Source organism: Diabrotica undecimpunctata, chromosome 6, assembly GCF_040954645.1.
Source record: "Diabrotica undecimpunctata isolate CICGRU chromosome 6, icDiaUnde3, whole genome shotgun sequence".
Lineage (NCBI taxonomy): Eukaryota > Metazoa > Arthropoda > Insecta > Coleoptera > Chrysomelidae > Diabrotica > Diabrotica undecimpunctata.
In genome coordinates this window covers 46,649,082-46,663,611 of record NC_092808.1, presented here as the reverse complement: position 1 = coordinate 46,663,611, position 14,530 = coordinate 46,649,082, and the positions used below count along the sequence as shown (strand labels likewise).

The 14,530-nt window shown below is 32.7% G+C and overlaps 1 protein-coding gene across 1 annotated transcript in view; it reads right to left on the bottom strand.

The window, feature by feature from the left end:
• LOC140444330 (protein turtle homolog B-like) overlaps positions 1-14,530 on the bottom strand; it is a 984,236-nt gene that overhangs the window by 810,793 nt on the left and 158,913 nt on the right. The window contains exon 5 of the mRNA XM_072536081.1: positions 9,940-10,143. Coding sequence (XP_072392182.1) covers positions 9,940-10,143 — 204 coding nt within the window. The remainder of the gene's footprint in view (positions 1-9,939; positions 10,144-14,530) is intronic.

Sequence of the window (14,530 nt, the reverse complement as noted above, 5' to 3'; positions counted from 1 at the left end):
CACCCGGAAAGAAAAGTACTATACGGTGACAGTCTGGGAATGGCTCGCGGCTAGACAAAACAGTGGAGATGGTCGTGCGGTCCACAAAACAAAAAAATCCGAAGTTATATCAGGGGCGCCAGGTAAATTGGCCCACAGCCTTCCCTACGTTGCTATTCAATAAACCACCAACTTACCAATAGGTTTACTACTAAAATACTAAGTAACAGTATACAACCTGAATAAATAAAAAAATAAATGAAATTGTCAGATTAGAATTTAGTCAATTTTAATAAATAGATTCCCAAGATAGTTGAAAATAAATACATACATATTACATATTACAATATTATTTAACTTTACCATAGGCTTAATAAAAAAATAATATAAAAATGCGGCTTCTACTTGCCTAACAAAAATTCATAAGTTATTTCTATTTAACAGAACAAAATGAAAGGTAAGACGTATCAAAAGTACCGGACGCTAAGGGGTGTGCGGTTCAATACCAACCAAAAAAAATAATTAACGCAAATAGGACACCACGTGAGCTCAAGTGCGTGCGCAGAAAATAATATAAAAAAAATAAATCTCAAATATATAACCCCCCCTTAGACGCAGTTTACAAAATTAAAATAGGTATGTGTAAATATTGAATTAATAAAATAAACCGCAAATTATCTTTAAAAAAAATCTGTAAAGTATTTGTAAATATGAAAATAAAAACTAACAGCAAATAATCTTTAAAAAAAAACTATTGTATTCCGCAAACCAAATTAGACGGTGCTTAAATCTTCCGTTGAAAATTAATTATCGATCCATACCTCGAATTTTCATATACTTCACCGCGTGGAATTCCAGTTATAGTTCAGCGTGTCTTCAATCCAAAATCCCATACGCTTGTCGCTGTACATAGACTTGTGTGACAATGTTGAAAAGTTAAAAATTACAGCCAGACGGAAAAATACGAAGAAGAAGAAGCAGAAAAAAACAAACAAACCAACCAACCCTGAAGCAAGAAAACATTAATTACCATCTGTGTCTAAAATAATTATTTGGAAATAAATATATTGATTTTAACACTTTGTTTATCTGCCTTTTGGCGATAATGGAGCAATACAAAAAAAAACTTGTCTCCGAACTTGAATGTATGAAAACTGATAAAAATGTGAATAGCTTTTTAGAGATGGGATAAAAAAATAACTACAACTTTTTAATTAATTAAAAACGAAATGTTCTAACACTCACCCTTCTTAGCCAGATTAGGGGTTTGAAATATCCCAAATTGGACCGAAGCGTAGCCGGCTATTTGGACTCGTGATTAAGGCTAATTTCTTGATCTAAATACGACTCCCGGTATTCACGTGTACTGTAGATCCGCTTTTTTTTAGCGAAATTGTGGATATTCCAAAAAAACCCTTCCACGAAGGCAGCAAATCCCCTTGAATATCCACACGGTTCGGACTAGTCCAGATCCCACATGGAACAGCAGCAAAAGCAAAAAAACAAAATGCCGTTTTTAATCTAGCCCAACCTTTCAGTAACACCGTCAAATCTGGAATCACTTTCTTTCCGTCGTCTTTCCGAACACTTGACAACTTGACACACGGAGGTCACCGAATAATACCGAGATTCAAAAATTTCAATTTTATGATCCCAATTCTTCCAAGATAACTCTAGAAAGAACGATCTAAATTAGTTTCTTCACAAAAAAGAGGACGTGTTCCCTTAACTTCAGCACAATTTGCCAGACATTACCCCTATTTAAAAATTACTAATTTTATTTTCGCCACCTTGCTTATAATATATTATAGGCAACCGCTCTTGCACGTCCTGAATTATTTAAATTTTGATAAAATAGAGGTGGGACTTTCTACTTTAAATTTGGAACGTAACACACTACCTTTCGCTGTTCCTCATAATGTGACAGAGGTATTCAATTTTGTCTGTTTTTATCTCCACTACTCATCTCCGTACAACAGTATAGGAAAGATATAACATCGTAGTAACCCGATTTTTATGGATACTGACAAATCGTAGCATTTGAATAGCTTAGCCATTTTTTGAAAGACATATCTTGCTTTTTCTATCCTAGATTTTATTTCTGGGGAATGGTCCCAATTTTCATTGAAGTTCGTACCAAGGTAGGTGTATGTTTTTACTCTTTCTATTGGTTGACCATTCACACTGATTCTTTTAATTTGCTGTTCCTTCTTCCTTCAGTAAAAGTCCATATCTCTGACTCACTTCTGTGATTCTATTAATTAACTCCTGGAGGGCTTCATAACTGTCAGCGAATACCACTGTGTCATCCGCGTATCTGATGTTATTGATACATTCTCCGTTAATTCGAATTCCCGCTTCAACATCTTCTACTGCTTTTTAAAAGATTTCCTAAGAGTATATGTTAAACAGCGACGGTGATAGTATATATCAGTGTCGGACCCCACGCTTTATTTTAATATCATCGGATGCTCCTGCCTCTGTGCGGATAGACGATGTTTGATTCCAGTAAAGATTGCTAATAATTCTTAGATCACAGCTGTTTATTCCAATATTTGTTAATATCTTCATCAGCTTGTTGTTTTTTACTGTATCAAATGCCTTACGGTTATTAATAAATCATGCATAAATATCGCAATTCACATCCCTAAATCGTTGAAATAGCACTTGCATGCTAAAGAAAGCCTCTCTCTCGAAAACCAAACTGTGTACGGCTGAGTTTTTCTTCGCATAGTCATAAATCCTTTGATGTATGATTTTTAGAAATAACATTAAAATGTGGCTCATTAAGCTGATGGTCCGGAAATCATTGCAGGATACGGATTTTGTTTTCTTTGGTAGAGCAATAAACGTTGACTTCAGCAATGATGTTGGTATTACTCCGTTTAAATATAATGTCGTTTAATATTTTTGTTAGCATTTGAGATGTGGCTATATCGGAGAATACTTAAGATCCCGTAGACTGACCGAGTCACAAATAAGGAGGTCTTCAGAAGAATGAATAAGAACCGAGAGGTACTGACCACCATCAAATCTCGAAAGTTACAATTTTTCGGACATATTATACGAAATGAATCCAGATATGCTCTCTCTAAAACAATCCTACAAGGAAAAATATTTGGAAACGTATTTCCAGAAATAAGAAGAACATCTTGGTTAAAAAACCTCAGAATCTGGTACAATACAACATGTGTGCAGCTTTTCCGCGCTGCTGCAGATAAGATAAAGATTGCCATGATAATCGCCAGCATTCGTAAACAAGACTATTAATCTCCGATTGGAATTTTTTCAGATGAGTAAATGTAAATATCTTTATGTAAAGCAAATCACTTCTGTTACTACCCTATTAGAAAAAAACACATTTAGTCAAAGAGAAATAGCAAGAAAATATAGTGTATCTCAATTATCAGTTCGCAGTAAAAAAACTTAAAAGAAACGTGCTGTTACCTCGGTTCAGAAGGCTTAGTGTCGCAGAAAGCTTTCAGTATTCCCCATAGGGCAACGAGTTTTAAAGAATTGGGCTGTAAAACGCCAAAGAGCCACCTATATAGATCTAAGGAATAAATTGGAAGAATCTGGCTGTTCAGTATCGGTGGCCATTGTATGCCGAAATATGTACAGTATGGAATTCAAATGTCATAGGCCTATTAAAATGCTCAAAATAACACTACAAATGCTCAAAAACCGCTTAGCTTGGACCGATTTGCATAAATATTGAACTAATGATCATTGGCAAAAAGTAAGTTAATACAATTCATTTTGTTTTTATGCTTTATAATTTTTATTCACATTTGCATGTTTGCTTTAGTGATGAAGCAACATTTCAAATTGTCAATGATACCATCCAATTTGTCCGAAGACAAGGGAAAAATTATAAAAAGGGATATGTAATAAAAAACAATTAACCATCCCACATTAGCAATAATCTGGTCTGTAATAAGTGGCATAGGAATGAGACGTTTATATGTGGTACACGGAACATGCGACAGGACAAGTTAAAAGAGTTTTGCATACAAGATTGATTCCATAAATAAACCGAATGGTTTGGTAATAGTTGCAAGGTCTTTGTGCAGGACAAAGCACCTTTTCATAAGTCCAAAAGCATTCAAAGTTTTTCAATCGGGAAAAAATTCCTCTATGATCATGGCCAGCAACTTACCAGACCTATACCCTATCGGAAATGTCTGGGAGTTCCTTAAAAGGAAAAGGCCAGGCAACGGTCAGTTGATAGAGAGAACCATTTTTTTGAAGATAATAGCAGCAATATGCATAAATAAGTACCGCTCTTAGGAGAGTAGCTGCACTTAAATCCAAGAGTGGCTTAACAAAGTATTAGCATTGTAGTAAAACTATGTGATATGTTAAAATTTTTTGTTTAATAAATATATAAAGAGGTTAGTACTATCATTTATGTAATCCTCATATATAACTAACATAGTTATAATTATAATTGATTATGAAATAAAGTAAAATAAAATTTGCTGGAAGAAAGTAAGTCTAATAATATGAGCAGAAGGTGTATATACTATAATTGCAAACACTTGCAAAAATTATTCGGAAACGTGCAATGAAATATATAAACAAAGATATCGAAAAACGCTAGGGAGGTTTTAGATCAGGAAAAAGTATATTAAAATTAAATAAATATATATAGACGGTTACGTTTGGATTTAGTTTGAGTCTCTTATCATGCTATTATACCTGTTTCTGGTTCTACTCGTCATCAGGGAGACTTGTAAGAAGACTGAAACCAAATCAAAATGCACCGGATAGTATGGCAATTATAGGAAAATAATTACCAGAGTATGCTTTTAGCCACCTTCAACGAGGAAAGATGGATATATTAAAATTAATTCAAAATCTGAATAATTCTTAGTAGAGTACATATATTATTTATCGATTTTAAACGCATATAAGTCCATAAGTAGAAGGATGCTAGATGAGGTCATGAGCATGTTATAAATACCATAAAAACTTACAAGGCTAGTGAAAATGACTCTTAGGAACACAAGAAATTCAATACCAATATAAGAAAGCTTTTCAAAGTAGTTAGCAGTAGTAAAATGCTCTGAGTATGATCATAATATGTTGCTTCCGTCTAATATATCTATCGCACCTTGAAAACAAAATAGCACTATACTGAAAACATCAATTTTTAGTTATAGCGACATCTGCATTACTTTTGACTAAACGCTCCTCTCGCAGAGACTTCTGTTCTAATAGCTCACATAGTTTCTCCTAGAAGTCACTAGTGTCACTTTTAAGACTTTTAGGTGTTTTGTCAAAGTGGTAATTTAGAAAGTGGCACTATATCAGTTTCCGGCGTATTGTTGAGGGAGAAGCACGTCGTGGTAAGTAAAAAAGTGACATTTTTTCTTTAGTGCCGGTTTTCACGTAAATTATGTACATTTATTCTGCCTAGTTAATGAATGAAAAACTGACATTTTAAGTATAGTGTCGGTTTTTGAATAACCTAAATGACTAAGTTCTTATATCAACGAATTAAATAATAGCATTTTTCGTTATGTGCCATTCTTTTAAGGAGTGGAATGAGATTATACTCTTTTGTGTAACTAATAGAAGGTGAACAGAGAGGTAAACATGAAAATAATCGGAAAGTTCCAATTGACTTGACAGAAGGAGTAAAACGACACATCAATAGTTTACCTCGAATTGAAAGTCATTATTTGCGGAAACAAACAATGATGGAATATATAGATGGCTGAAAAACCTTAACAGATATTTATTTTGATTACAAAGAAGACTGTAAACAACAAAGATCACCCTATGTAATGATACACACATCGAAAAATATTTAACGAGGAATTTAATATTGGGTTTTTTGTACCAAAGAAGTATTAATGTGAGCAAACTACTAAATACAAGATTGCTGAAGGTTGTGAAAAAGATGTACGAAAAGAAAATTATGAGCGACATTTGGCTGAAAAAGAAAAGTGGCGCGAGGAATAAGCTAATGATAAAGAGAACGTGTCGGACAGTTTTATTGTGGCATGTTATGACTTGCAAGCAGTAATTCCAGTTCCAAATGGTGAGGTATCAACTTTCTATTATAAGTTTAAAGTAAATTGCTTAAATTTCACTATCTCTGAACTCAAACAGGACACAACTGAATGCTTTTGGGATGAATCACAAGGAAATCGAGGAGCTAATGAGATAGGTAGTTGTATTTTAAAGTATCTACAAAAAAAATCTCTAACTGTTGATGAAGAATTGAATGTCATCTTTTATTCTGATAAATGTTGTGGATAGCAAAAAAACCAGTTCATTATTGGGATGTACATACATGCTGTCCTATATTTAAAAATAAAATCTATTACCCATAAATTTTTAATACGTGGCCATACTTAGAACAAAGGAGACGCTGTACATTCTTCGATTGAAAAACAAGTCAAAAGATGTCTTAGGTCAGGACCAATATACGTACCTTCGCAATATTTTTGTGCTATTCGAAGCGCAAAAAAAGAGGGACACCTTTCGCTGTAAATGAAATGAGCTATGGCGACTTCTTGGATATAAAAATATTACCTGTTTCGAGGCTGAATAAGAGCGTAGATGGCCAAGTTGTAAAACTGTCTAATTTAAAAGTCGTATAAGTTGAGTAAAACGAACATGAAGAGATCAAAATAAGCTACAAAACGTCTTACTTTGATGATTTTAAAGAGCTTGACTTAAATAAAAGAACCAATAGAAATAGTCGTCCTTCAGAAATCAAACCTCTGTATCATCGTAAATTGGATATATCACAGAGAAAGAACGATGATGTAAGAAGTCTTATTGATGCTGGCTTAATTCCCAATTATAACAAATCCTATTATGAAAGTATGTTTTGATAATATTTAAGTTTTTTAATTATTTTAAGTTCGAAAGAATTTTAAGTTTCATTACGTATTATTAACACGTTAGACGCCATGAGAAGCAAGTGTGCATCTCAGTCAATGAACTTACTGACGCCATGAGAAGCACCTTTGCATCTCATACCATTAGTGTATTTCAGGCTACGTGGTACATCCGCGCTTCACAGTACCCGTTCATTTATTTGAAATACAGTTTCTCAGTGGCCTGGTGAACTCTTTTATATATTTAGCCTGTATTTTTAGGATTCTAGTGTACTAGCAATAAAACAATATGTTATTATGTAGCTTGAAACTAAGTTTTATTTATATATAACGTAAACAACTATTTTTAATGCAAAAGATCAGTAAATGTCCTTTAAAAATTAGCAATACATGTTTCTAGTTAAGAAATAAATGAAAAAAATAATATTTGCGCATATAAAAAGGTCTATAGGTTACATGAATGAACCTCGCAAAAACATGTGATACAATAAAATTTATTGCACTGAATGCACCTGACACGAGAAAAGGGAGTTTTAGTTCGTGCAAATTTTCTACCAATATCTGCTGAATTTTTTGCGTAACATGTGACACATCTTCTTCTGGCCGAACTTTACATTTCCTCCATATGGTGACCTTCACGAGCATGTGGTATATGTTGCTCTGGATTAGTTAGTCTAGTGAAATCTACCAGTTGAAAAACCAACTCTTCCTTGAAAGATGTGATGGACACGTTACTGTTGCTTACTTTTTGGTAAATTATATAGGCGTTGACAATAGCTGACCCTAGAAGAAGCTCAATTGCTACTTTATGATACCATTTCACTGATTTTCGTAATGCTGTAGAGTAAGACTTTAGTTGGTCGCATATATCTATAAATCCTTTGCTCTTATTGTAGTCGACAACAGAAACACAACTCCTCCCCTTTGATGGACATCTACCATTTCAGCAGTATGCATTGTACTCAGCATAAGCACTTCGCGTTTGTCCTTCCACTTAGTTACTACTACACCTGTGTTACTCTCCATCCCAATAATCTCCCCTTTCTTTAATTTTGCACCTGTCACTTCTTTAGGATTAAGTTACCTGTTTTGCCTCAAAGTTCCCACCAAATTTGTATTTTTGTTTAGCAACCTATGTGCTAATGTAACGCTAGTATAAAAATTGTCTGTGTATATAGTACGTCCAACATCTGAGTTATTAGCTAAACTAAACACAACACTATCCGGAACTGACATATTTTCAGTTTTATCATTACCACAATAAATTTGTAGATCATAAGTATAACCTCCATCCAAACAGAGTTTGTATATCTTCACCCCGAATTTATGTCTCTTGTTTTTGATATACTGCCGAAATGACAGTCGGTCCCTAAAGGGAACTACAGTTTCATCAATTTTGATGCCAAAATTTGATACCAATTTCTCCAATAGGGGTGACAGTTTATACAGTCGAAGCCCTTTCTCTATATTTTCATTGTCACTAAAATGTAAATTGGCAAGTAATAATTCAAACCGATTACGCAACATAAGACACGTTACTTTGCGTTCGTATAATGGATTTTTTGACCAATATGAACACAATTTTGGCAATCTTTGCAATCCCATCCAGACAAGAATGGCCAAAAATGTCTTTATTTCTTCGGTATTTGTATCTACCCACTTATGAATTCTAGCTTTTGGAACGTGGCCACCTATATTCATCTTTTGATGTGCGTATCGATTAGTTTCTTGCACAATCCAACCAAAAATGTTGTCTTCCACAAATAGTTAAAAAAAGTCAATGGAAATTTTATCATACATCTCGAAAAAGTCGGCTTTGATACCCGAGTCTTGAACACTGAATGTAATGTTTTTCAAGTTCTGACCATCTACCATGTTCCATAACAAGGGCTGGTTATGATCAATCACAATGTTATCGTCTTCTGAAGAGTTTTCATCATCTGGCAGTCGATATTGGGAAATAACATTGTCAATGGTATCGTCTACTGTTCTTAAGTTTTGCGATGTTGAAGCTAAATCTTGTAAATTAGCTTGCATTTTTTGTCTCTTGCTCTCCGGAACACCTTGATTTGACGAAAAACTACTTATTTCGTCATCAGTATCTAATTAAAAATTTTTATCACGAACACTGTCATCACTCTCCTCATCTGAAAAAAACTCTTCCACCAGCTTTTGCAAACGCTTTTGATCCATTTCATATGACATATTGAAAACTGATAATACACACTACAACCTCGCCTACCGACAACCAACTAATAACTAACACGAAATGCATTTGTCTAGCGAATGTAACGTATAAAATAAACAAGTTACGACAGATTTATTCTTGCCTTATACGAGAAGCACGTGTGCATCACATGGCTCCAGGAATCCAAAAGATATTTGTGGCCACGAGATGCACACATGCTTCTCACTTAAAATAATTCTAAAAAACAATAAAAATGTAAGATTTTGTACTTAAACTAAAGTATAACTATTTAAAATGCATAAACTAATACTGTAAATGTATTTAATAGTTTGGCCCACATAACTTTTTTTTTAATATGCATTGTGGCGTTTAAGGTGTTAATAGTTTGTTAACTTCTACCAAATAAACGATTTTTCTTGTTAATATGACACAATTTCGTTTTATTTTTCTCTTTTTTTATCATAAGGTAAATATTGACTTGACTTTTTATACTAATAATTAGAACTTTTATGTAAAACAAAAGTGGAACTATAAAGAATTTTTTTTTAAAGATTTTTTTCTAAATTAGTAGTTACATTATTACCTTGCACTTTAATCAAACTGTTAAATAACATTAATTATAGTATTTAATTCGGTTATTTTAGTTCAACATCCATTACAGAACTGTTCGAAAAACTTTAAACGGTCATACTGAAATATCTAGGTTTTAGGATAATATCACTTTTGTTTTCAAGGTGCGCTATGTTCAGCGTTGTTATCTATCTTTTGTTTTATAGTGGGTATCCGTTACGACAGATACATGCTATTTACGTTTATAGAGATGTTTAATGTAAAATATGTAATAATTTAAACTGCATTATAACATCACAAATATCCCAAATACAAAATATTATATACATATAATAAGAAACTTACGGTTTATATCCAAGGTGATGGAGCTGGAAATGGGGGCAACGAGATTGTTGTTGGACGCCTGGCAAGTAAACACAGTGTGAAGGTGTTTTCGTTCAAGTTTATCGATGTGAAGAATATTCCGTACTCTTCTTTCAGACAAATACTCAAAAGAATCGTCAAGAAGGGCGTTTTCTTGCCACCAAGTTACTTTGGGCGGGGGACGACCTTAAATAAAATAATATTATAAATAAAACTAATTTAACAAATAATAAATTTCCAAATGCCAAAATCTACAAAGTTTTAATTTACATGTTTCAAATTCCATTCTGTACAAGGTTTTAAACTACGTATAACAAATCTTCGAAGAAAAACCAGTTGGTGTTTATTTTCAAATTACCCAAACAAAGGCTTAACCAAAGTGGCTAGAAGCAATTATCGTTGTTTTTTAAATTGCGTCTTAAAAATTTTTTTTTCTATTATTCAGATCTAATCATAAAATCTCACAGCATTTTGCTTAATTTAGATGGGCAGGTAACATCGTTGTCAAAAAATAACGGCATTCTATACCTGAACGCAAAATAAATCATACGTCGTGCCAGTTGAAAAAATGTCCATCGGGTGAATCGTGCTAATTTTTCTATAGGTTTTATTCTACCGTTAGTGTGAATAGGATGTTAACAATTTCTTTTTTACTTCTTTATAAATGGAAAAATATACATCTTTAAGTATTTAACTGCTTTGTTTAGTTTATTTTATTCTATTATTTATAATCAGTTTTCTTTATTCTAATATTAGCTATTGATCTCCTTTTATAAACTTCTTTAACTAGTTTCAATATGTGTAAGTGGTAAAGTTGCTTATGTTAATCAAGTTAATTAAATAAGTTTGCTGCTCTCCTTGCACAATTTCCATTTTTTAAAAATATGGAAATAATTTCAACGTGTTCTGTGATAGAATAGACCATTTCGAATGACTTAAAAAATACACTTTGTTAATATCGCTGTTAAACGCTACCAACAACAGTTCAAATATCTAAAGAAGAATCATGGATTTCTAAATTGATCAACGAAATACCTGTCCAATGATGTACCACACATGGTCTATTATGGACAAATTACAGATTTCGATATCACTATGAGATGACCGTTTTGGAAAAAAATCGAAATTTTTCAACATTTTTACAAAATCCAGTGAATATTGCCAAATATCAAGGTGAACTCTTTTGAGTGGTCAACCCTGTGTATTAATATTATTTGTATTCCTTTTGTGTACATTTATATTATTTAATAGTTTGTAATTAATTATCAATCTACATTTTCCCTACTGCGGTATTATTACCATCCGCTAAATAAAATTAGCTTTATACTCTTTGTAACAATTTTATATTACGTATGCAAAAATTAGCTCTACTTTTGTAAAATATATGTTTTAAATAAATGTATAATTAATTTAGGGTTTAATGTGAATTGTATGTAAAATAAATATTTGGCATCGGATTATTTACTGCTGACGGTCATTTTCATGAAATGCTGGAAACGACACTGTTTAATTAGGAATATCAAATTATTTTGATAAAAGTTATGAACATGAAACATGGTAAAATCGGTTGATATATTATGCCGTTTTTGTTTTCACTGCTACTACTTGTAAAAAGCAAAAACTTCCTTGTTATATTGCAAAAAGTAGAATTCAATGTGCATTTATTAATAAAATCCCAAATAACCCTGATTTATTTAGATACTGTGTACCTATAGTCCAATAAAATTGTCCAAAATAAACAAAAAAAATTGCGAAGTGGCTGTAACTTGGTATAGACCTTTGAAAATGTATATATTTCAGGAAACCAAGGAGTCCCTAGCCATAAAGGGTGTGCTGGAGTGGCCACGCTTAACCTTTTGCAGTACAACGAGCCTCTCAGAGACCCACAAGTAAATAGTATAATTATTTGATTTTTTTTTTCATGTAAATCACTATAAATATCGACAAGTTTGGTAAATTTAGCATCCTAAGATCTAAAATAATCAGAAGTGTGCCTGGTTTCATGAGAAATATATCTTTATTTTCTGGTGATAATGCGATCAAGAGATCGAAGATAGAACTGAAACGAGAAGCTGCTACGTTTGGTCTATATATAAATGAAAGCAAAACAAAATATATGGAGTGCACAAAATCGAATGAACATGAAAATCTGAAGGTAGACAACCATACCTACAAATATGCTTCCACTTTTCCCTACCTATGCTCAATAATAAATGACAACAACAACATCAGTCAAGAAATACAAGCACGGATTCTTAGCGGCAATAAGTGCTTTTATGCATACAAAGACTTAAATGAAAAGTAAGTTACTGAATCGTGAGTCTAAGCTGAGAATCTACAAAACAGTAATTAGACCAGTGGTCACATATGGATGTGAAACGTGGACCCTCTCAACTACTGATGAAAATCAACTGAGAATATTTGAGCGCAAAATACTAAGGAAGATATTTGGACCAACACAATGCAGCGATAGTTCGTGGAGAATTTAAATGAACCACGAGCTGGATGAACTAATGCAGAGCGCAGATATTGTCAGATTTGTAAAATCACAAAGACTAAACTGGCTTGGTCACCTAGAAAGAATGCCAGATAATCGAGCTGTAAAAGATGGATAGACGACGTAGAGAGGGATCTTAAAACCATGAACATCAGGCAGTGGCGAAGGAAAGTATCCAACAGGGCAGAATGGAAGAACATTGTTAAGCAGGCCAAGACTCACAAAGGGTTGTAGCGCCATTAGAAGAAGAAGAAAGAATGCGATCAAGAGAACAAGTAGATCAACATCCTCGCCGACTACAAATGTTCGACCATTATTCGACATTTCTATTGCGGTTTTAACAATAAGTGTATCCGCATCAATATCCGCATCATCTAATGCTTGTTTTACAACAAATTTTTTATTTTAACAAAAATGTTTTTTGATTGACAGTACATGACATACATTTATCGAAAATAATTTTTACAGATTGGCTATGCAGGTATCGTACATATTTGTCCATATCATGAATGTGTTGCTTGTGTGAGTCCATTTCAAATAGGTAAAAGAAATAAATTAGACTTACTCACAATCAATTTAATTTTACTATCCAAAACGACCGGTTTCGCTTTCTAAAATTTGCAAAGCATCTTTAGGTCAAACGGTACAAAGTAAATTAAGTGCTGAAATTATAAAAAGCCTATATTAGGGTGCTGTCTTATAAAGATATAGATCAAAAAAGTTATAGTAATTATGCCAATATTACATGTCTGTGTTTATTAATATGCATAAAATTAATTTGGCAGACAAAGTAAAAACCCACAAATTGGTAAGAGATAATCTATTGAATTGTAATAATTTAGAAATAAACAAAATACTACTTACATGCCGGTGCAAGAATTTTTATATCATGATTCGTGACACATAGTTCAAACTATCCTGTATTGCTGATAATGGGTGATCTTCGGTCAATGTTGTAACTGTCTGACAATTAACGAGGAAGTTTCTTGAGGGGAGAGATATTAACATTTGATATAGGAGTAAGGTATATGTGATTGTTTGTTAAATGAAAGAGTGATGTTTTATATTATTCAAATTATTAAAGTTATTTATATTTATTCAAGAGATATATTTTAGAAACGTGTGTTAAATTATTAAATTTTTTTACAGAAAGAGGACAGTTATATGACAATGAATGAAAGTAGTTGTGCTATTTTATGGGTGTGCAATTTCTTTGACTTGTAACTATCAAATGTTGGATAAGAAAAAAAATCTTCACGCTTACATCATATTCCTGTCCATTCTTTTTTTCTTTTGCTAGTTCTCTGTCATTTCATATATCTACCATCCACTCATTAGTTCTAAACTCAGTAACCTTTTAAACACAACCCAACAATTCATCAGAATTCACTATTTCCCACTTTACCAAAACCCTTAATCAACCTTTGCTCCACTCTATTAGTCAACAACTTAGTACAGCACATTCATAAATAAAATTTCAGGCTTTTATGTACCGATTTTAATACAACCAAAATATATTTTGTTCAGGGTGCTAGATGCTTTAAGCATGAAGGACCTCTATTATCTCTAATTTGTTGATTAACTCATTTATTTTCCTTTAACCCCTCTCCTTTATTCTTTAGTCGTTTCCTTTACTTTTACTCTTATCAAGTCTCTGAGGAGCTCATCCTTTTCAATTGTAAATTAATTCCATATGTTTTAAATTTAATTCCTTCAGGCGGAAGATTTTTTTAATCCCTTTTCTCAATCTATTGGACTCACTCATATTAAACCTTTTTACCATACGAGCAGTATCAAACACATTCATTTAAATACGAAGTCTTACATTAGCTACAAATATATTCTATTCGATTTTCCTTGTCCCAGATGTCAGCAACATCAAAGGACAATTCCATATATTTAAGTTAATTTGTCACAAATTACTCTTTTTAGACCACACTCCATACGACAAAGAGTAACATAAGCTGCCTAATGCATACGTCATCCTCTCAAACATGACCTTTAACAACATCAGTAATTTTACATCTTTTATATCCAATATTAAATAATTAAAAAAAAAATTTTTAAATCCCAACA